The sequence below is a fragment of the Dama dama genome, chromosome 5, assembly GCF_033118175.1.
Source record: "Dama dama isolate Ldn47 chromosome 5, ASM3311817v1, whole genome shotgun sequence".
NCBI classification, from domain to species: domain Eukaryota; kingdom Metazoa; phylum Chordata; class Mammalia; order Artiodactyla; family Cervidae; genus Dama; species Dama dama.
The window spans coordinates 4878436-4901052 of NC_083685.1; the positions used below are offsets into that span (position 1 = coordinate 4878436).

The following is a 22617-nucleotide window of genomic DNA, read 5'->3' on the forward strand; positions in this document are numbered from 1 at the left end:
ACAAAACGTGGTCCACTGGAGGAGGGAATGGCAAACCACTCCAGTATTCTTGCCTTGAGAACCCCATGAACAGTATGAAAAGACAAAAAGATATGACACCAAAAGATGAACCCCACCCCCACCCCAGGTTGGAAAGTGCCCAACATGCTACTAGGGAAGAGTGGAGGGCAATTACTAATAGCTTCAGAAAGAATGAAGTGGCTGGGCCAAAATGGAAATTACACTCAGTTGTGGATATTTCTGGTGGTGAAAGTATAATCCAAAGCTGAAAAGAAGAGTATTGCATAGAAACCTGGAATGTTAGGTCCATGAATCAAGGTAAATTGAACATGGTCAAACAGGAGATAGCAAGAGTGCATATCAACATCTTGGGAATCAGTGAACTAAAATGTATGGGAATGGGTGAATTTAATTCAGATGACCATTATATCTACTACTGTGGGCAAGAATTCCTTAGAAGGAATGGAGTAACCCTTGCAGTCAACAAACGAGTCTGAAATGCAGTACTTGGGTGCAGCCTCAAGAACAACAGAATGATCCTGGTTTGTTTCCAAGGCAAATCATTCAACATCACAGTAATCCAAGTCTATGCCCCAACCACTAATGCTGAAGAAGCTGAAGTTGTCTGGTTCTATGAAGACCTACAAGACCTTCTAGAACTAACACCAAAAAATGATGTCCTTTTCATCATACGGGATTGGAATGCAAAAGTAGGAAGTCAAGTGATACCTGGAGTAACAGTCAATGAAGCAGGGCAAAGGCTAACAGAGTTTTGTCACGAGGACACACTGGTCATAGCAAACACCCTTTTCCAACAACACAAGAGACAACTCTACGTATGGACATCACCAAATGGTCAATACTGAAATAAGGTTGATCATATTCTTTGCAGACCAAGATGGAGAAGCTCTATATACTCAGCAAAGACCACTCCCCTCCTTCTTCTCCTGCTCTTCTTGTTTTTGGTCGTTCTGGGTCTTCATTACAGTATGCAGGTTTAGTTGCCCCAAGGCATGCAGGATCTTAGTTCCCCGACCAGGAATCAAAACCCACATCCCCTGTACTGGAAGGCAGATTCTTGACCACCCGGCCACCCGGGAAGTCCCTCTCCTTCTTCTTTTTCTTCTTCTCTTTTAATTTCTTAAGGCAGAAGCTTACTCAAATCCTTTAAAATTCACTGAGGTCTGTTTTATAGCCCAGAATATGGTCTATCTTGGTAAATGTTTCATATGCATTTGAAAAGAATGTGGATTCTGCAATTTGGGGGTAGGAAGCTGTATAAATGTCAATTAAGTTGAAAGGAATGTGGAGAAAGCCTGAGCCAGTCCAGACAGTGAAAGGAAGGTCAGGGGTTGCTGCAGAAACTGCAGGAGTATTTCTCAGTCATGGTGGAGGCTGAGGCTGTGCAGAGATGATCTGTCCAGGGCCTGTGGGCGAACACCCATCTCTGGCAAGGAGACGCCCAGGAGGGAGGTGTGTGTTCAATGTCATCTTCGCCCTGGGCCCCATGGCCCTCACGGCTGCCTCCCTAGCTATCTCCTTCCCAGGCCCCTCTGCTGGGCTGGGCTGACACCCAAGTTCCAATTTCTACTTTCCGGAAGGCCTCAGGCCTTGACGGGGCTGTGGGCCTACCAGTGAAGCTCCGGCCAGACAGAGACCGCCTCCTGGATTCTGTGCCACTTAGCAGTACAGACACGGTATGTACCCCTGGCTCCTGGCTTCCCAGAAAGATCTCTGTGGCAGCTGTGGAGTCCCATCGCAAGGCCACAGATGCCAGAACCAAGGTCACCCCGGGAACTGACTGAGCCCTTGTAAAAAAAAGTGTGAAAGTGTTACAAAGTGTTAGTTGCTCAGTCGTGTCCCACTCTTTGTGACCCCAGGGGCTGTGGCCCACCAGGCTCCTCTGTCCATGGGATTCTTTGAGCTCCTTTGAAACCATTGCCAAAAGCCCCCTTGATCATCACCCGCAAGCTTCCTAACGCTGTATTAGGCAAAAATGCCCCCCTCAGTGCTCACCCTTGGCGCCCTAATCACCTAATGCCACCCTTCCAGCAGGAATTCTCTTCGTCTTGAAGCTATAAAAGTGGCTTCTAACCTATGAAAGCGGCTTCTAACCCATGAAAGCGTCGGCTTTCCCTTGAGCCGGCCCGCTGTTCTAACGGCGTCCCGTCGGATTTCTCTGGTCTGTCACAAAGTCAGCCGATGTGTGCTCAGAGAGCCCACACTATCTCTGCTCTTTGTTCTTCATAAACTCCCTTCCTTCTGCAACACTCTGTGTCCGGAAACCCTTTTACAACACGCGTTCGGATGGCCGCGACCGCAGGCAGCCTCCCCGGAGCCTCCCTCTCCTCTGATCGTGGGTCCTGTTCCCACGCCCACTTCCCTTGTGCTTCCTCCCACTGCCTGCAGCCCCGCGGCTCAGACTAAACCTGCGTAGGGTTGAACTGTGCCCACTCCCAAATTCATATGTTGATGTCCTAACCCCAGGTGTCTCAAAAAGTAACAACGTGTGGACCAAAAGAAGAGATTAAGTTAAACCAAGGTCATTCGGGTGGACCCTAATCTGATATGCCTGGAGAAGAGGAAATCTGGACACGCAATGGGATCCCAGGAGTGCACGTGCACACGGGACAACCACGTGCAGAGTGGCAAGAGGGTGGTGGCCGTCTGCAAGCCAAGGACAGGGGCCTCAGGAGAAACCACACCTGCCGGCACCCTGGTCTTGGACTCCCAGCCTTTAGATCTGCAAGAAAATAAGTTTCTGTCGTTTATGCCACCTAGTCTGTGTTATACTTCAAAATATTTATTAAAGTAAAATGGTAAATATTTATTCCATTTTGTGGGACAAGTGTGCTGCCTTCCTGACCTGTGTCCCTCCACCCCCACCCCAGCCTCCCCAAGCCCATCCTTCTGGAAGCAGCCGCAGCAGCTCTGGGCTCTGTGGGAAGAGGAGATGGAGAGGTTGCTTGTGTTTGAGACATTTCCTTGTATTCCTCTGATAAAAGAAATGTCCAGTGTATTGGTGTCCGGGGGAGTCATTCTGGCTTATACATGAGTTAACTTGAATTTTATGCTAACTAGTACGGCCCATTTGTGATCTATTAAACATACATTGCATGTCTGCTTTGATTTAAAATAAAAAGGGATATTTGACTGCAAGTAAAGAATGACCATGATAAAAACACAGACTAAATGCCTCCCTTCCTGGGATGCCAATGCTTGCTTGTTCTCCTCTGATGCTAAGACTCCCTTCCCAGGTGCCAAGGTCACGCTGATTCGCTGTGTCCATGCTGATCTGTTCTTTTTTTAAACTTGGAGGAAAGTATCCCTGATGCGTTTGATGTTCTTTGTTCTGACAAGACCCAAAACTGTGCTGAAAACCATGCTTCTACAGAGCAGTTTCTCAGAGTTATCTGAGAACCTGTCTTCCTGGCTATCGTCCTCTGTTTGGCTCAAATAAAACTCTTTGCTATTCCTATTATAGATTGTTTGTGGATTATTTTCATTGACAGCTCCCTCCCCAGCCCTGTGGCTTCCAGAGAAACCCCGAGTTATGGAGCTGAGGGGAGAGTGGACAGTTTGGCCACCCTCGCCAAGTCCTGGGCCCTGGCTGAAAGATCTGGGCTGCAGGAGCCAGCTGGAGGCCCCTGGAAGGTCACTTGCACTCCCGCAAGAATCACAGCAAACTTGAACGTGCACACACCAGGCACCGTGCCTCACAAGCCTCCTCTCAGGACCCTCACAAGCCTGGTGGACAGGTGGGAAGACGCCTGCTGTACCGAGGGGCACAGGCCTGGAGCGTGGTAGGACCTGCATTCCCACTCAGCTCGTCTCAACTGCAGGGCCAGAGAGGTGAGCAGAGGTGGTTCTGACAAACCTGGCCAGAAGCTGGCTAGAAGACAGCAGAAGATCTAGAGAGAGAAGCTATTTTAATTCCAACGTGCACAAAGGTTTGTGTCTTAGGGTTAGTTCTGTTAGAGTTGTGATTGTCTATGGGGAGGGGATGGGGCAGTGTCATATTGTCACCAGCGGCCTCTAAAGATCTCAGCTGGTTGAATCCAATGCCACTGTCCCGAACTGCTTCGCTGCTCCCACGCCAATGTCACTTCTGTCCTTCCCCTGACCCACCTCCTACTAGGGCTGGGTTACCTCCAACACCTTCCCTGCCCACCCCACCCCCCCGCCCCAGCAAGGGGACTGCCAGCTCCTCTGGGCAGCAAAGGGGTATCAAGGCCAGAATCACTCAAAGGCCATCATAACAAAGACCATTGATATGATTTCAGACTCCACACTGCAAGTAACCTTTGAGAAATTGCCACTTTCGCATTCTAGTTTATATCGAAGAAAAATAGCCATTGTTATCTGAAAACGCTTTGAAAATGCTCCTCCTTTTTTTCCACCTTCCTATCTGTTGAGGCTGAATTTTCTTCATATTTTCAACCCAAACACTACATCACAACAGACAGAGTGCAGGCGCAGACATGGGAATCCAGCCATCATTCTGTGGAGCCAGACATAAAAAGGTTTGCAAAAGTATTTTTTTCAAAGCCATCTTCACACTAATGTTTTTTAAAAATATAGTTACTTTAAAATAAAAATATTCTTAGTATAACAAGAAATATACTCACTGTTATTTTTAAGCAAATTAATAGGTTTTTTTTAAAGTTCTCCATTTAAATTTCGAATAGGATGTATTCATTTCCTATGGCTGTTGTAACAGACTGCCACAAACTTAGTGGCTTCAAACAACACAGATTTATTCCCTTACATTCTACAGGTCGGAAGTTGGAAATGGGTCTCACTGGGTCAAAATCAAGGTGTCAGCACGGCAGTTTGGGGCATTTAAACAGTGCCTGGAGCTTGGTAGGTGCTGTATAAGTGTTAGCAATCACCACTATCATCTTCTTTAAGTTAATAAAATTTGTTTTCAACTTTCTATTATTTATTTAGGCTGCACTGGGTCTTCATTGCTGTGTGCGGGCTACTCTCTGGCTGAGGCTCTTGGGCTCCAGAGCGTGGGCTCAGTAGTTGTGAAGCATGGACTTAGTTGCTCCATGGCACGTGGGATTTTCCCAGACTAGGGATGGAACTCAAGTACTCTGCATTGGCACGCGAATTCTTAACCACTGGACCACCAGGGAAGTCCCTTCTCCTTCTCCCCCTCCTCCTCCTCCTCCTCCTTTTTTTGATAGATAAGAAGAGGATTTATTTAGAGAGAAACAGACTCCACAGACTGTGGGCCATCGAGTGCCTCTCCGTCTTCTTAATGAGGTTGAGGCCAGATCATACCAGCCCTGTTATCCTGGAAGCAGTGGGATTCTCGGGGCTGGCGTCTGGCTGTGGAGAGATTTAGGCAGGAGGAAGCTGGTCAGCTTTGGGTTCAGGAGGCGCCCCCTGCCCCGTGGGAAGGTGGAGAATGGACAGGAGTCGGGAAACCGCCAAGGAGACTTCTGCTGTCACGCAGCAAGGGGTGGTCATGACTTGACCTCAGCGGTGGCAGAGGGATGAAGGGCGGTGGATGGGCCTGAGAGAAAGGTCGGGACAAGGCCCACGTTTCTGGGCCAGCAAGAGTCCAAGGGCCAGACAGGCGAGAGTTGCGTTGTAAAGTGAAGGAGCAGCTGCCTGCGTAGGCAGGAGCTTCCGGCCGCAGGAAGGTGCGTGCAGGCGTGGAGGGCCACCTGCTGAGGATGCTGGAGGGGTGTGAGCCTCCACTGGGAGGGGGCCCGACAGGCAGACACTCTGGATTGTACCCTAAATCACTTGGTCCTGGCGTTTAGGAAGGTGTCTGTAACGAGAGGTAAATTAGGCAGGTCTGGTCCGAAGATGGGGTGACCAGCCTCCCACAAAGTCTCAGTGTGCTGTCCGAGGGCCCCCGGGCTCTCTCACGTGCGCGCGTGGGCCCTCTCCGAGGGCGCACGCTTCACCTGTCATCCCTCACTACCCTTGTCTTCTGCTGGGGGCCCAGGCCGCCCACTGATGCTCGAAGCCGGTGGTCAAGGTCCTGGTGGCACTGCGGTCCTTGGGGCTGATGTCCGGCTGGGAGATCCGGGGATGCCCAAATCCTCCTTCCCGTGAGGTGCCCCAGTGACATATGCACACCAGGATGTTGCTAACAAGAAAACGATATGCAACTTGGTTCTGGGACATTCTCAGAGAAGCCTGCCCTGGGCCTGGGGACCACTGATGTCACTGACGAGGCCACCGCTGCCATGAAACGACTGCAACCACTGAGCCTGAGCAAGCCACACATTCATGTGCCCATACAGATCATAAAACATATGTGACTTGGGCTGGATTCCTTTGGGGTTTCCTCCTTTCATCCTCCCCTGCTATTGTTGTTGTTGTTTAGTCGCTTCAGCCAAGTCTGACTCTTCTGTGACCCCATGGACTGTAGCCCGCCAGGCTCCTCTGTTCATGGGATTTCCCAGGCAAGAATACTGGGGTGGGTTGTCATTTCCTTCTCCAGGGGATCTTCCTGACCCAGGGATCGAACCAAGACTCCTGCATTGGCAGGTGGGTTCTTTACCTCTGAGCCACAGTGGAAAGCTGTTTCCTTGCTGACATCTTGACTATAACCTCGTGGGAGACCCTAAACCAAAGCCACTCAACTCAGCTGCTCCTGAATCCTTAGGCAGGGAAACTGCTGATAATACCTTTTCATTGTTTTAAACTTCTCCAATACGGGACAGGTCATATAGCCGAGTATAACTCACAGAGGTGTGTAGTGCAGTGTCTGGTACTGTGTGTACTCAGCAAGTTATGAGTCATTCCTCTTCTTTGGAATCAGGCTGTGTGTCGAGGTCCAGTTCATTGCACTAGGTTCTTCTTCCCTTAGGCTGTGGCCTGTTCTGGGTGACGCGGTGGAGGGCTGGTCCTGTCAGTTTGCCAACTACGTCTGAAACTCTCTCTTTGACTGTAAGAGGATCCCCACGGCCACCATCCACAGCCATTTCCCTTTTGGATTAGTTAACCTGTTTCCTGCTTTTGTAATGTCAGCAACACCAGGACTGGTTTTAAAAAAAAACTGTACAGGTAGGCCTCCTTGAATGTCTCTTGGTATATGAAGGTAGAGACTCCTAAGATTAGGATGAACCTTGCTCTAATCCCCCTATTTAATGCCCCCATTTCCCCATTTGGGCACCTGGACTTCATCCATTATCTGTTGCCTTCAACATCACATTTCAGGACTTCTCTGGCAATTCAGTGGTGAAGACTCTGTGCTTCTAATGTGGTGGGGGGGCGGGGGGTGGGCAGGGGCAGGTTCCATTCCTGGTTGGGGAACTAGGATCCCATGTGCTACACAGCCAAAATAAATAAGAGGATCTTCTTATTTGAACAAAAAAATCACATCTCTTAGAGAGTTCATCATTCTCAATTTAAAAAAAAATCTCTCACTGGCTAGCATCTTTTTCCTCCCAATCGGTAGAATCTGAAACCAGTCCATCCTAAATGTTTATACCTGAGAATGTTAAGTTACAAGACACACCTGAGCCGACCACACCCCTACCCCCATCTGCCTCCAGTTTCACTTCTTGTTGCCCTGTTGTACAATCAGGCTGGAAAGTAGCCTCTGTCAGCAGCACCTCTGCCCTGGAGGCAGGGTCATCACGCCCATACCACTGGACATAGGGCTGGCTACACAATTTTGTGGGGCCCAATCCACAGTGAAAATGTGGGGCTCCTTTGAAAATTATTAGGACTCTCCAGATGGCCACAGCAGAGCGGAGCACGGGCCCTTCTGAACGTGCGGCCCTGTGTCCCTGCAGTGAGCCTTCATGGGAAGCGGGCCCTGCTGGCACCAGCCGCCGAGGTCTCAGAACTCCCTCCCTGGCGCCCTGTGCTCGCTTCCCTCCTCTCCTCTCTTCCAGCTCCCCCTTGCATCCTCTTCTTTTCTGGAAAGCCGGCCAGGAGTCTTGGCTGGTGGGGCCTCCTCTGAACATCTTCGGGGCTCTAGGATTTCCCTTAACATTCATCTGGAAGATTCTGCCTCTCGCTCTGGCACCATCCTGTCCCTCTCCTGCTGTGGCTGGACTGATGTCAGGGACTTGAGCCACAAGGGCCTGATTGCAAATCAGGATCCTCTCTCCTTCCTACTTTTCCGCTGGTGTTTCTCATGCTGGGCCGGCCCACTTCTCCAGCCTCACCCTCTGTTGCTCCTCCTACATGCTGAGCAGCACTCACCCTGGACCTCCTTCAGATCTTGAGGCATTTCAGGCCCTGATACGACTGTGGGATTTTTGAATAGTTGTAGCAGAAACAGTGCCTTCGATGGACCTATTTCATGTCCCACGCTGACGCTCCTGCAGGACTACATTTCCCAGAAGGCCTTGCATCCAGCTGAGCCCATGTGACTAGTTATGGCCAATAGGATGTGGGAGGAAGTGAAGTACAGTGAAGGACTACTTTCCTGGGTCCCACCCATAAAATATCTCCTGGAGACCCTCTACCTACACTGGCTCCCAGCACGGTTTGTTGACCCTAAGGGTGCCTTGAATGCACATGATGCTGGAGCTAAAGATGGCAGCAGTCCATGGCCAATTCTGCATCAAGAAGGAAACACCCTTAGACTGGGTGATGCCCTCCACCTAGACCAAAGACCCAGGCAATTTGGAAGATCAGCTTTTGCCCCATTTTCTCCGTCCAGTGCTTGCCACCAGCTTCAGTTTTTTCAGGAAGCTCCATGGAGTTGTGTGAAGGGCATGGACTGTGGAGGCGAGGTCCTGGTGGCAACATGGGAGCATGAATTCTGCCTTCTGGGCCCCAGTTTCTCCCGTGGAGAGACAGAGGAGGCTGATCCTTTGAGATGCCCCCAGCCTCCCCTGAGAGGCTTTAGGACGTGGGGGCTGACCGCTGGCCCTCACTCCCTCTGGGTGCTTACCCCAGAGGTGGGTTTTTTAGTTCGGAGTTGTTTCCAGGGGTCTGAAAGGCGATACTGTCCTTTGTGTTCATGAACCACAAACACACAGGGGTGGCCGGATGTGACTTTGAAGTTGCAAAGCCCTGGGTTTCAGTCCCAGCTCTGCCCTCCAGTCACCAGGTCGATGACTTCGGGCAAGAGCTGCCTTCTGTCTGAAGAAGAGGACCTAACTAGCCAGGATTAAATGAGACCGGGGGGAAAAATAAGAGAAAAGCAAACTTGATTTCTCTGAGACTCAGTTTCCTCATCTGTGAAATGTGAATATAACCATACCCACCCTAGTGGGTGGCTAGGAGGCTCAAATGAAATAATACAAAGTGTGTTGAGTTTAGCAGGGAGCCTGGTCCTCGGATGTTTAATCAATGTCCACTGTTGACAGGACAAAGTACCTGATCTTCAGCAAATGTCAGCCTTGCCCCCCCACCCCCGCCTCTGTGTACACACCAACATGAGGGGTCTCGCCCCCAAGTGGTTTGAGTGCTGTAGGTGCTCACAGCCCTTCACCTGGAGTGGGTGCTGCTGTGTTGGGGGCTTTCTCTAGGGGTCTGTCCCTAGTGCCTAATTCAGAGTTTTAAAGATGTAGCCAGCATCCTTTCCAGAGAGCGTTCCAAGGCCTCAAAAGCCCATCAAAAGCAAATTTATAGCAGAAGCCCACATCAGCCACCACCCCCACCCCCAACCTGCTACAGACCCGTTGGCGGAAGATCAGACACCCCAACTGCTGAGGGTTAATTACAAACTTGGCGCCCATCTGCTTGGGAGAACTTGCAAGAGTCTTTTTTCTCTTTCCAAAGGCATAAACATTTGTACTGCAAGTAGCCCAGGGGGGCTGGAGATGTTTATTTTGTAGTTAACAAAGAGAAGGAACTTTTGGCTTGCGAGCTGAGTGTTCTGCTGGCCCCAGGGAGAAAGAGGCTTTGGGGAGGCCCCCTACAGGAGCAGGTGCCTCTGGGGGTGGCTCAGGTCAGGGTGGGGAAGGCCAGCAGCTGTCAGCCCAGCCTGGGGACCCCAGGTGACTTCCCCAGGTAGGAGATGTGCTGCTTCTCAGGGCTCAGTCCTTCCCAGCATTTTCACTCTTCAACAGAAGAAAGAAGTGCTTTCTTTCTTCTGAGTGGTGTGCCAGTGAGAGGCAAATGTTGCTCTTTGTGTTTTTTTACACTTTCCATTAAAAAAACAAACAATGTGTTCCCCCCCCCCCCAAAATTGCACATGTAATTCAAGAATATAAAAGATTCAAGCTACATATAAATGCATCAAATAAAATGTGTTGAATGCTGACACAGCATTTCATAGTATGGAAGTAGAACAACTCATCTGCTCACTTACCTGCTGATGCAATGTGTTCTTTTTATAAGAAAACAAAGAGGATGCTCTTAAGTAAAGATCTTTCTGTTGTTGGGTCCCGTGGGGTCAGGGCTCAGAGGACTCGCCTTCTGGGGAGACAGTTTGAGAATCCAAGAGCTCCTAGGTGTCAGTGGTGAGAAAGAGTGTCCTGAATTAGTCTTCAGGGTTAGGGCCCAGAGCTTTGGGCGGAGGCTGCAGTTCAGTTGCAGCTCTCTAATCATACCACTTGGGGGCACTGCTGAGCAAGTCTGAAGAGGGGTGGCTCTAGTCAGGAGAGCCAGGGCGGAGGAGGCAGGGTCCGGGCAGTGTGGAATGGGGAGCTGGGCCTCGGGGCTGGCCTGTCCGCTTGCCCACCTGGGGCCATGAGGGAAATAAAAGGACATCCAAGTTCTGCATTTGTTCCTGACCTGAACGTGGTGGTTTAGGCACTAAGTTGTGTCCAACTCTTGTGACCCCATGGACAGTAGCCCGCCAGGCTCCCCTGTCCATGGGATTTTCCAGGCAAAAATGCTGGAGTGGGTTGCCATTTCCTGCTCCAGGGGATCTTATCAATGAACGCTGGGTTCTCCAGCATTGCATGTGGATTCTTTACCGACTGAGCCATCAGGGAAGCTTCCTGACCTGAAGCAACAGGTCAGGAAAAAAAGAAAAAAATCCACTGCAGGCAAGGAGGCCAGCAGAGAAGGGTATTTTCACCCAATAGATAATGTTGCTGAAAAGGTACTGTTTATAATAGCCAGGACATGGAAGCAACCTAGATGCCCATCAGCAGATGAATGGATAAGGAAGCTGTGGTACATATACACCATGGAATATTACTCAGCCATTAAAAAGAATTCATTTGAACCAGTCCTAATGAGATGGATGAAGCTGGAGCCCATTATACAGAGTGAAGTAAGCCAGAAAGATAAAGAACATTACAGCATACTGACACATGTATATGGAATTTAGAAAGGTGATAACGATAACCCTATATGCAGAACAGAAAAAGAGACACAGAAACACAGAACAGACTTTTGAACTCTGTGGGAGAATGTGAGGGTGGGATATTTGAAAAGAACAGCATGTATACTATCTATGGTGAAACAGATCACCAGCCCAGGTGGGATGCACGAGACAAGTGCTCGGGCCTGGTGCACTGGGAAGACCCAGAGGAATCGGGTGGAGAGGGAGGTGGGAGGAGGGATCGGGATTGGGAATACATGTAAATCCATGGCTGATTCATATCAGTGTATGACAAAACCCACTGGGAAAAAAAAATAATAATAAAAAAAAAAAGAAAAAAAAAAAAAAAAACAAATATCCAAAAAAAAAAAAAAAAAAAGATAATGTTGCTGAAAAGGTGATGGTCAGCAGATAGTTTTACAAAATAGGGCCACATATTGAACATTTTGGGGGAAATTAGCTATTTAAAAGGAACTGAGTCAGGAGTCATTTTCTGAGGCGCAAACTACCCTTTCTCAGTGCATTGTGTGCTTGGAATTTGATAAACAGGGTTTCAGTCTCAGAGGCAGGGCACGCCTGAAGTTCCCCTGCTGTCGGTGGTCCCCAGGAGGTCAGGCTGCAGAAACCTGAGTCCGCTCCTGTTTGCAGAGTCGGGACTGTGAACCAGGCCTTAGACATGCTGACCATCTCCAGACCTATGTTGCTAGAGTGTCACCACCTTCGTTTACTGCCAGAACTGAATACTTTACCTGTATTACGGTATTTCACCTTCACAACAACTCTCTGAGAAACTACTGCTAGACCTGTTTTACAGATGAGTCAACTGAGGTTAGAAAGGTAATTTGCCTGAGGTCTGAGAGCAGGTTCCATGGCAGACACCGCCTGAAACCTGGCCCCCACAAGTCCAGAGCTCATGGTCTTCATGCTCCTCTGATGAGGAGTCATGGCTTCCTCCGTGAAGCCCCGTGGTTTGGCTAAGGTTACCTACATGAGTGTGGCAGCAAGCCCGTCTCCTCCCTGCATCCCTCAGGGGCTGCCTTCCTCAGGTTCAGCTTCTGGTCCCTGTCACGCCAAACAAGACGGAGGTGCGGCCCCGAGTGTGTTTCTGGGGTGGAAGCTCCCAAGCCTTGGGCCCAAGTTGCAAATGACTCAGTGGGGATGAAGTGGCGAAGGGCCAAGGGCCACCTGTGAGGTCCGCTCCCTGCCCTGAGAGCCAGCTGGGGAGGCATGGAGTCAGACAAAGGGAAACAGATTCTGTGCTGAGACCCTTTGCTAAGAGATTTGATGGCAGAGCTCCGTCAAGCAAGGCCACGTGCAAAAGGGCAGCCCTAGCTGCCTTGCGGGAATGAGAAGGCCAGTTTCTAAGAGACTGGGGCTCCCTATGTGGGAAAGGGAAGTGATTTTAGCCCAGCAGTTGGCCAGGAGTCTGGTTCATGGTTCCAACTCATGGGTATTAGCAGAGGAGAACAAGGCATTGCTGAGGGTGGCAAATTGGTTATAATTAAGAGAACCTGGGAGAGCAAAACAATGCAAGGGCCACCAGCTGTCCTGGATCTGAGAATTCCTTCTCTGGAGGAAAGTAGTCGCTCCCCACCCACCCTGCAGGGCAGGCCATTCGAGCAAAGAGCCTCCCCCATCACCACCTCATGCTCCCAGGGACCTCCTCCTGCTCCGCACCAGCACCTTTTCCTTCCTGGACAATTTAAACTCACCCGGCTGGCTTGTCTCTCAGGAAAGCAAACAGGCTTGGGGACGGGTTCAAGCCCCGAAGCCTGCACTTCCTGAGTGAGTTACGTAAACTCTCTGAGCCTCAGTGTCCTCATCTGACAGACAAGGATGATAAGAAGGCCTAACCCATCCAGCCGTTTTACGCGTTCAACGGGATGGATGAGAAGTGGTTGGCCTGGCACCAGGGGCTGGCCTGCAGGCTTGCCGCCTGCTCTCCTATGGCCCACAAGCTAAGAACATGTGTTAATTGTCAGGGGAGAATCAAAAGACGTGTGACAGTTATATAAAATCCAGGTTTCAGAGTCCATAAATGAAGTTTTATTGGCACATAACCTGCCATTTGTTTATACAGTGAGTCTCCTACGTATACGACTGAGTTTTGTTCTGAGGGTGCGTTCCTAAGTCCAACGAAGTTAGCCTTGGTACCCAGCTAAGACAACTGGTTATGTAGTACTGTATGGTAATAGGTTTATAATACTTTCCACATAAATAATACATACATAAAAAAAAACTCACAAAACATTAAAAAAATCATTTTATTTATTTATGTTTGGCTGGGTCTTCATTGCTGTGCAGGCTTTTGTCTAGTTGCAGAGTGGGGACTTTTCATTGTGGTTGCTTCTCTTGTTGAAGTATGTGGGGTCTAGAGTGAGTGGGCTTCAGTAGTTGTGGCTCCCGGGTCCTAGAGCACAGGTTCAGTAGTTGTGGCTCATGGCCTTAGTTGCCCTGCGGCATGTGGGATCTTCCTGGACCAGGGACGGAACCCGTGTCTCCTGCATTGGCAGGCGAATTCTTTACCACTGAGCCACCAGGGAAGCCCAAGAAAACATTATTTTATTTTACAGGACAGTGCCTTGAAAAGTGTAGTAGTATAAGTACCACAGTTGGTATACAGGGGCTGGCATGTGCGTTTCCATCTTTAAAAGCTTGCAACTTGAAGGTTCATGTGTAGGGGACTTTCCGTTTATCGTCTGTGGCTGCGAGGGGTGGGCCTTGGTGCCCGCCTCCCGCTGCCAATTCCCCACCCCCTCACAGAGTCACCCAAGGCTTGAGGACTTGCAGTGCTGGGGTCCTTGGGGGTCCCTGGGGATGGGCCATGGTCCCAGTGGATGCTGCCCCCAACCACTGCAGGTAGAGGTGAGATGTGACAGAGATCAGAGACTGTAGGAGCCAGGAAAGGTAAAATAGTTACTATTTAGCAATGCAGGAGACCTGGTTTGATCCCTGGGTTGAGAAGATCCCCTGGAGAAGGGAATGCCTATCCAATCCAGTATTCTTACCTGGAGAACTCCACAGACAGAGGAGCCTGGTAGGCACCAGTCATGGGGTCGCAAAGAATCAGACATGACTAAGCGACTTTCATTTTCATTTAGCCCTTTTCAGAAAAACTTGGTTAACCCCTGGCACGAGCACCTGACCCTGGATGAGCCATCAGTAAAAGGTATCCATGGTTACCATTATTCTTCTTCTCTTGGTTGGTTTTAACTTTCAGGTACCCCTTGCTTTTGGCTTAATGGAGAGACTATGAGAGACTATGAACCTGAAGTCCTTGGAAGGGTTTTTGGGGGTGTCTCTGAATTTCCAGAGAATTTGTTTTTTTGTAGGCGAGGTCTTTTGGGGAGGGGCTTCATGACATTCATCTGATTCCTGAAGGAGTCTGTGTTCTCAAACAGGTAAAGAAGCATACGTTTGATGCCTTCCCTTATTGCAGGCACTGATCTGTACTTTTCTCTGGGCTGTTTGGAGGCAACATGGATGATATTTGGGGGAGATTTTGGAAGGCCGCGGGGCCTCCCTCAGATACCCATGCCCCTGCCCAGGTGGGAGGGGCTTGCAGAGCACCAGGAACCAAGAGCCCTGGGTTTGTAGCCAGCAGACAGGGGTTCAATCCCGGCCTTGCCCTCCACTGGCCAAATCTCGGCTCCCAGGCTGGGCTGGCCCCAGGAGGACGTAGAGGGCTGACCACAGTGTGTCTGGCACACAAGGTACCACAAAAGGGTACCTGCTCTTACTATTATCATCATCAGCATCCCTGGACATTCAGAAGCTTCCCTCAGCTCACCTGGAGCCCATGAAAAGCTGCCCTGTGTCTGGCTAACAGGAGGTTTGAATTCCCACTGCTCTTGATTTGACTTTATCTTTGGTACCAGCAACTAAAGTGAGTTCATGAGACATATTCACACGGTCAGTCTGCCAAACAGCAGGCCCCCAATTCTGCTTTTTTAGAAGTTCAGTGGCTTCATTTGAACAGGGACAATAATAGACATTTCCTGAGAGTGAAATAAGAGATTGGAAGGTTCTCTGTTGCAAGAAGCTTGGCTGTTTCAGATTCTCCTGTTATCTTTTTTTCCCACCTGAGGAGTTACTCTGGACCTCAAGCTTGGATCTGCTTTCCCTCTAAAATGCTTCTCTGTGCAGCCCGGTTCCCTGTCCCAGTCATCCACAGCAGGCAGGCTCATTCCGGGGCCCGGTGACCACCTCTGAGAGGGCTGAGGGAATCCTCGGCGACAGGCTTGTCCTGGAGACCAGCCTCCACACATAGGCTGGTCCACAGCCAGGCCAGCCCGGTGCTGTCTGCGCCTAGTTGCCGGGCGTGGTCCCATTCAGCAGGGGCCCAGTGGCTCCAGACAACAGCTGGAGACCAGGAAGGGAGACTTCCAGCTACAAGCAAATGTTGCTGCTTCTTGAGGTTGAAATGTTCTCTCCCCAAAGTGCCCCTTTCAGCCAAGCAAAAACAATCCCCCACGGGGACCCGACCCTGCCACAGAGGAACAAAGGCATCCCAGTTCTCTGTGTTCCAGAGACCGTCTGCAGCTTCAGGCACGCACAGCCCCGTGGGGAGAGGGGATGGTCATGTGATCGCCAAGCTTGAGGACAAGGTCGGCCTTGTCCAGGCCTTTCGTCTCTGGAGGAAGGCCCTTGGTTGCCTGACAGAGGATGAGGCTGACGCTGCCCTGGTGCCAGCTCCCGGGTGGGCGGCTTTTAGTGTCCCATCTTGCAGGTTCAGAACAGGGAGACGAGATCAAGGTCAGCGGTCCCCCGAGTCCACTCAGATGGGCCGGAACGGGGGGCTCCTCCTGGCCCTGCTTCAGGCAGGACAGGTGCCTGTGTTCTAGCTACATGTGTTTATTTTTCTGTTGCAGACGGATCCGTCTCTAAGAAGTTCACCAGCAAGGCCGCCCCATTTGCTTTCCACCAGCCATTAAAAATATTAGTATTTTCCTTCAGGGCCAGGCAAGAGCTTCTGGGAAAGGCAGAAGGAGAGCTCAGAGAAGATGGACGCTCAGGTGACACTGGCCTCTGAGGTGCCGGCCGACGTCGGGGGCGGGGAGGGTGGGGGGTGCAAAACAGCCATGTCAAGGCAGCGCCTTCCGGAGAAGCTTCTGGAATGACTGCTATGCCCTGCCCTTCTCTGCCCCTCGATGAATCTCTGGAGCGATACAGCCTTTTAGTTGAGAAAGCAGTACTCTGTAGACTGCAGAGGAAGAGGCCAGGGGAACTTAAGGCCGCTGTCTATGAGTGGACAGTTCCTTTCAGAGGAGGTGACTACTGACCAAACTTCTCAAATGAGGTAAAAGGGTGTTTGGATTTCAGTGAGCACCGGCATCAGTCAGGGGCTTCCCGGAGAGTCTGGTGGGTCTGGGGTAGGGCCCAGGAACCTCCATTTCGAACTAGCACACCAGGGGTTCTCAGGCCAGTGGTCAAGGCGGCAGTCTGAGAAGCACGTCTGCGTCTAAGGTGGTGGTGCTGGAGGCTTTGCCCGGCCAGTCCCCTCCTGAGGATTTGTACCTGGGGGCTTACAGAACCAGCGGCAGCCTGCTCCAGGTAGGCCGGAAGCTTGGCTTCTGGGGCTGCCCCCGCTCCTGCCCAGGCTCCCCCGCATCTGCCTGAGTGTGTCCGTGACACTGTCCTCAGCTGCTCCTGCCCAGACACACCCCTGGGATGTCAGCTGTGCCTCTGCTTTCATGGGCTGCAGCCCCCAGTCCTGACCCTCCCTGGGCCTCAGGCCACCTGTCCTGGGCCTAACAGTTCGGCCTCCACATCCCATGGGGACCTCCCTCGACTCAGCCCGACAGAGCTCTGCACGTTTCCTCACTTTTTATGTCCTTAACCGCAGAGACTGGCCTCTCTCTCCTCAGCAGCCGGGTCAGGACACTTGGGCAGCACCTTGCTCTTCACCTACCAGCTGCATTCCAGAACAGGGAGCAGCTACTGCTTATTGAAAACATACCACAGGCAACAACTCATCACGACCAGGTGACCTGAGTACTGTAACTGCCCTCACCTGAAAGGTGATGTGGCAAGTGGGAGGACTGGGGGTGAGCCGGGCCCTGTGGAGGCGGCCGGCTCTCTCTCTCAGGCCCTCCCCTCCCACCACAGCGCCGTCCTGGGAGCCCCGATAGGCCCTCGGCATCTCTGACTGGCCTCCTCACCCTTGGTTTAACCTCACTCCGACCACTTCTCTGAATGCAAGTGGGAAATGCTTCTCAACTGGGAACCTGACGTCGCTCCTCCACGGAAATCCTTCACAGGCTCCCTGTTCTATACCCCCAGCCTCACAGCTGGGTCCCACAGGCTGACGCTCGGCTTCCTCAGGACCCGCTGAAAGGGGCTTTGGGGCACACAGCCCTCACAGGAGAGGGCAACTCACACCCGCGCTTTTTCCCCGCTATTACAGAGGAAGGGGTGGGGGGGGCGGGGAAGGGAGAGGAAGTGCCAGCCGCTCAGAAAGGCGGGGGATCGTGTGGACCTCCTGAGCCAGGGGTGCTGTGTGTTTTACAGGGGCAGACGGTGGACCAACCGGCCTGAGGCCACCTCAGACCTGTGGTCCGGTGCCCTCGCCCATGGCTGCCCTGTGGGTGTGGGATCCCAACTCTTCAGACCTCCCCAGTCGGAGATCGGCTGCGGGTCAGAGGCACGGACCCGGGGTGAGCCTGTGGGCCCCTAGCACGGCAACGTCCCGGCCCACGGGCTTGGGAGCCTCCCATAAACACAACAACCCTGGGCCCGTCGCGGTTTCTACAACAATGAGAATATTTATTTTCTCCAGATGGTAAAAATAACATTTTTCTCTCTTTTGTAAAAGTTAAGTACCATTACATTCCATTTTCTTAAATAACAAAATCCTAAAAATATATATTAAATTGTATACAGTGCGTCACACTTCATCTTATATTTTAAAATACATGATGTTTCTATTTTATTCTCAAAGTTGCATATTCAGAGCATATTTACAGGTAAAGCCTTATCACCCAGAGTCAGCAGCCCCTTGGGAAGGTGAATGGGTGTGGGCGGTCCTGACGCCAGGAGGAGCCCGTGGCAGCAGCCCCTAACCCCGACCATGTGCTCCTGGCGACACGTCCCTTCCAAAGCAGCAGACTGACCTGGACTTTCCCCCACACCCCACTGCTGCCTCGTTGAGTGTGTTCAACTCAGCAAGACGGGAACCTGGGAGATGGGCCCCCCGGGGTCTGCAGGCTGAGGGTGAGGCCCCGTCCCCCTGAGCTGGCCAGCCTGAGGGGAGGCAGCTGCGGCTGGAAGAGAAACACCCTGCACCAGGGCGGCTAAGCTGAGAGCCCCAGCCAGGAGGTAGAACAGTGAGGAAGGTAAACGAGACACCAGAGGAAACAATCAGAAGGTTAAACATTCCCAAGGTGGCAGCAAAAGCAGACATCAAACAGCAAGGGAGACTGGAAACCAAGAGGGCCGCAGTGCGGGGCTGTGGGCCGCGGGCTGCGGGCCGGCCCGGCTCGACAGGAGGCCGGGGTGCGGTCAGGCCAGGGGCCAACCTCAGAGGCACCTGCAAGTGCTTGGGAAGACGGAGTGCCAGAACTCACAGGGGCGTGGTGACTCTGGGGTCAGGACGACCTGGCTGGACACGGAGCAGGTCCGACCACTCCTGCCAGGGGCTGACAATGGGCAGGGCGGGGTCGGGGGGGCCGCAGGTGCTTCCTATGCAGGCCCCCGCCCCCTCCCCCCGGTTTTGGCAGAAGGGCCAGGACAGCTGCGCCTGCAAGTGCTCTGATCTCTGTGGGTTTCTGGCCGACTGGAGTCTTGAGCTAGAGCCCACACTTCAGAAGTTACCTCGCTCAGGCCCAGAAAGAGGGGGCCTCAACCCTGTTCTGATGTGCGGGCACCTGGGTTCATTCCCTTTCCCTCTCTGTTCTGTGAGCCACTGGCCACTCGGGGAAGAACACGAGCGCCCTGAGCCTCCTCCAGGGGCCAAGAGGCCAGGCTCCCTGGCCGGCCGGAGTGGGGCGTGGGCTGAGGTGGGGGCCTGGGTCCCAGCAGCACCCGATCACCGCAGGGCAGGGATGCTCTGATCCACGGGGTCCCCGGGGCCCCTACGCTTCCTCTTACTTAAGCCCGTGTGATCTGTCGTGTGCTTTTCTCAGGGTCACCCTTTCCAGCCCCCTCCAACCCCTACTTTCTCGCCTCTTAAGTGGTTTCTTAGCAGATCAAGTGCTGCTCCCTTGGTTGTTCCTAGGTGTAAACACCTCCCCTCTTCTGGGACAATTTGTGTCTCAAGTGTTTACTTAGGTGCAGGGGGCCCCTCTGGGCAGGTGGCTGACAGGTTCCAGCCAAGGCCATGGCCAGGTCAGGCTTACAGACTTCGGCCTGGGACAGTTTATGGCCCTCTCCCCCTGTGCCATCCTGAGGCCGGTGTGGGCTTCCAGGGCTGCTGCCAGGATGGTAAGTGCATCCTGGGTCACTGGGCTGCACCCGAGGTGGCAGGAAGGATAGCACTGGGCTTCCAGCACCTTGGGGATCTCTGAGAAAGGGCTCCTCTGGCTGCTCGGACACACGGTGACCTGAAGTCACCAAGTGTGACGACAGCAGGTGGGCCCACAGGACGCACCGGGGCCAGTGATCAGAGGGAGCCCGCGGCTTGGAGCAACTGCTCCTGGTCGGGCGGAGCCCTCCCGGCTGCAATCCCACATTCCCTCTGAGCTGCTCAGGGACCTAGTGACCGCACACACCTGACACTTGTGTTTGAGAGGAGATTCCACAAAGGCCAGGAATAGTTTGGAGGAGAGACTGCACATGTCATACATCCCAGTGGTCCTTGCACGTGGCAGGCCTGTATCCAGACCCTGGGGGCCGGCAGACAGCTGCTCTGGGGGAACTGCCTTTCCAGATCAAAGCCTCCCCCAGGGCCTGGGGCAGCGCCCCCGCCCTCCTGCGGGCTTGCTGCGTCTCCCACTCTAACTCTCCCCCCCCCGCCAGCTCCCAGCATCTCTCTGGCCGCTGGAGTCACCTCCCAGCGGCCCCATGCGGCCTTCTGTCTTTCTGGGAGCTGGGTGCATTTGGCTCCCAGTGTGGCAGGCCCCCAGGGAAGGCCAAGCGAGCAGCAGCCCAGGGGCTGGGGGAGGGGGGCAGAGTACCCAAACAGGGAGCGATGGGGCCCGAGGCCTACGAGGCCTGGAGTGCCTACAGGGGAGCCTCACTCTGAGAAAGGCCAGGCCGGCCCGCGGGGCCCAGGCCCTCCTCCCAGCTGCTGTGAGGGATGGCACCAACTCTACCACCCACAGCCACTGCAGCTGCAGCTCTCCATCTCCGGAGGCCTCTCCCGGAGGGGCTCCAGTTCCCACGCCCTCCCTCCGCACTCTGCACACCTCTCTCTGAGGCTCCCCTCTGGGTCGGGGTTGGGGGGGTGGTGGTGCAGGCGATGTGGGACCAGGGACAAGAGCCCTCTCTTTCCCCGCTGAGCCATTCCAAAGCCCATCCTGTCCCCATAAGAAGGGGCATGGAGACCACTGAACGCCCAGGCCATGGGAATTTCTCATCCTCTTTTAAAAGGAGGGACAGTTAAAGGAGGGACTGCTGGTGCCCGGGGTCACAAGACGCTGCCTGGATGCTTTCCCATATACACTGTTCTGAACAGAGAGGCAGCTTAGGAGTCAACAGATGGGGCTTGGCTTGGGCTCCACGGAACCTCAAGCTGCTCAGGGACGAGGCCAGCAAACCCAGTGAGGAGTTACTGAGCACCTAGAAAAGCTTCCGGTGAAGTCTGCTACGTGAATAGATGGTTGGACATTTCCTATGACCATCCCTCAAACCTGTCTGCTGGTCACCAAGCTGCACAAAGAAGCAACAGAAAGTAGCCGCGTGTGAAGGTGTCAGGTTTGACCTGACGGCCTTCCAGGTTGGAGGAGGCCCATTCTTGCCCAGAGCCCAGAGCCAGCGCAGAGCATGGGCCTACATCATGCACAGGGCAGCTAATGCCTGGGAGTACCGGACCAGGCCACCCCTCGGGAGAGCCTCAGAACTCTCTCTGCCTGGCCTGTTCCAAAGCAGAAAGACCAGGAGAAAGCCATCTGTGCATGGACGAAACTGGGAAGAAGCGCTACCTACCCACTACCTGACAGCTGTCTAGAATGTACCTGAGCCCCATGCCTGACACAATCACCCCGTTACCTCAGCCCCTGTTGTCCCAACCCCCCGCTCCTAGACGAGAGTGAGACGCAGGGGGCACAGACCGGGACCTGAGTCTCTCTCCTGAGTGTGGTGATGAAGCAGGCTGAATCCGGGCCAAGCGGCCCCTGCGGAAGACTGCTGCCCTGGAGGAGGCCAAAGGCGAGGCGGGGAAGAGTTGGTGGAAAGAAACCACGGGAGAGGCGGTCCCCAGGGACCTCGAGTGCAGAGGGATCTCGTGTCCTTGGCATGGAGGGGGAACTCTTAGTCACTCACAAGAGGATTACGGTCGTCTGGTTGACTCTGACACTTGAGCTTCTTCTTAAAGATGGAAATCGAAGTAGAAGGCTCGTAAAAAATGCTCCAAATTTCCCCCGACGTCCCTGGTTGATGACAATCCCTAAGGTCCCCCGAGGCAGGAACGCGATGGGATCTGTCAAACAAAAATATCTTAATTTTTCAAGTAGAACAGAACTAAGCGTCCAAAGCAACCTACCATTTCATGAGATACCTGCACCTATGGAACAGGACACTCGGTGAGGAGGCCTGGGGAAACCTAGTAGCTGCCATGAGAGACTGGAGGGATCGCCAGGCGGGTGACCCAAATCCCATGGGATGGCAGTGCAGTGGGGCAGGTCCCAGCTCAGAGTAACGAAGAACCTTCTAGCTGGCAGGATTATTCCAATCTGCAAAGGGCTGGCCTGAGAGCTTATGAGTTTTAAAAAATCTTCTCTTTTTAAGCAGACGAACTCTTTTCGAATGACACTTGTTCAGAAGCTCACCTACCTAACAGGATGAAGGCAAACCTGCTCTGCTGGGAGCGGGCCCTGCCTTTCTCCCCATCTGCCCCGCTCCTGAGTCAGCCCCTCGGCTGCTGGGCAGGGGAAGTGCAGAGGCCCCGGGTGTCAGATGGGAGACGCACACGGGCTTTGGGGTCTCGGCACATGGTGAGGTGCTGGGCCCCAGAGAGCACCCCGCCCCTCCCTGCTGTTGGGGACACACAGACGGGACTGCTAAGCCAGAGAGGCTTCCCTGGAGTGTGTGAACTGTGACTCAAAAAAAAAGAAAGAAAAACATATATATATATATTATATTTATATATATCAGAAGCTCAGTAAACAGTAATAAGGACATTATTTTCCCTGAAAAATGTACAGTGCAGGGTGGCAAGGCCTATGAGTAGTGTCAAAGGGGCCAAGGGCAGCCTTTACAGGGCAATAGAGGAGCCGGCATTTAACGTATGAAAGTCTGTGGCAGCCTCGGGGCAA

The 22617-nt window shown here is 52.7% G+C and overlaps 1 protein-coding gene across 1 annotated transcript in view; it reads right to left on the reverse strand.

Moving 5' to 3' along the window:
- Positions 1–17947: 17947 nt before the first annotated feature.
- Positions 17948–22617, reverse strand: part of KREMEN1 (kringle containing transmembrane protein 1) — a 54563-nt gene continuing 49893 nt past the window's right edge. Inside the window, exon 9 of the mRNA XM_061141617.1 lies at positions 17948–21782. Coding sequence (XP_060997600.1) covers positions 21614–21782 — 169 coding nt within the window. The 3' untranslated portion in view covers positions 17948–21613. The remainder of the gene's footprint in view (positions 21783–22617) is intronic.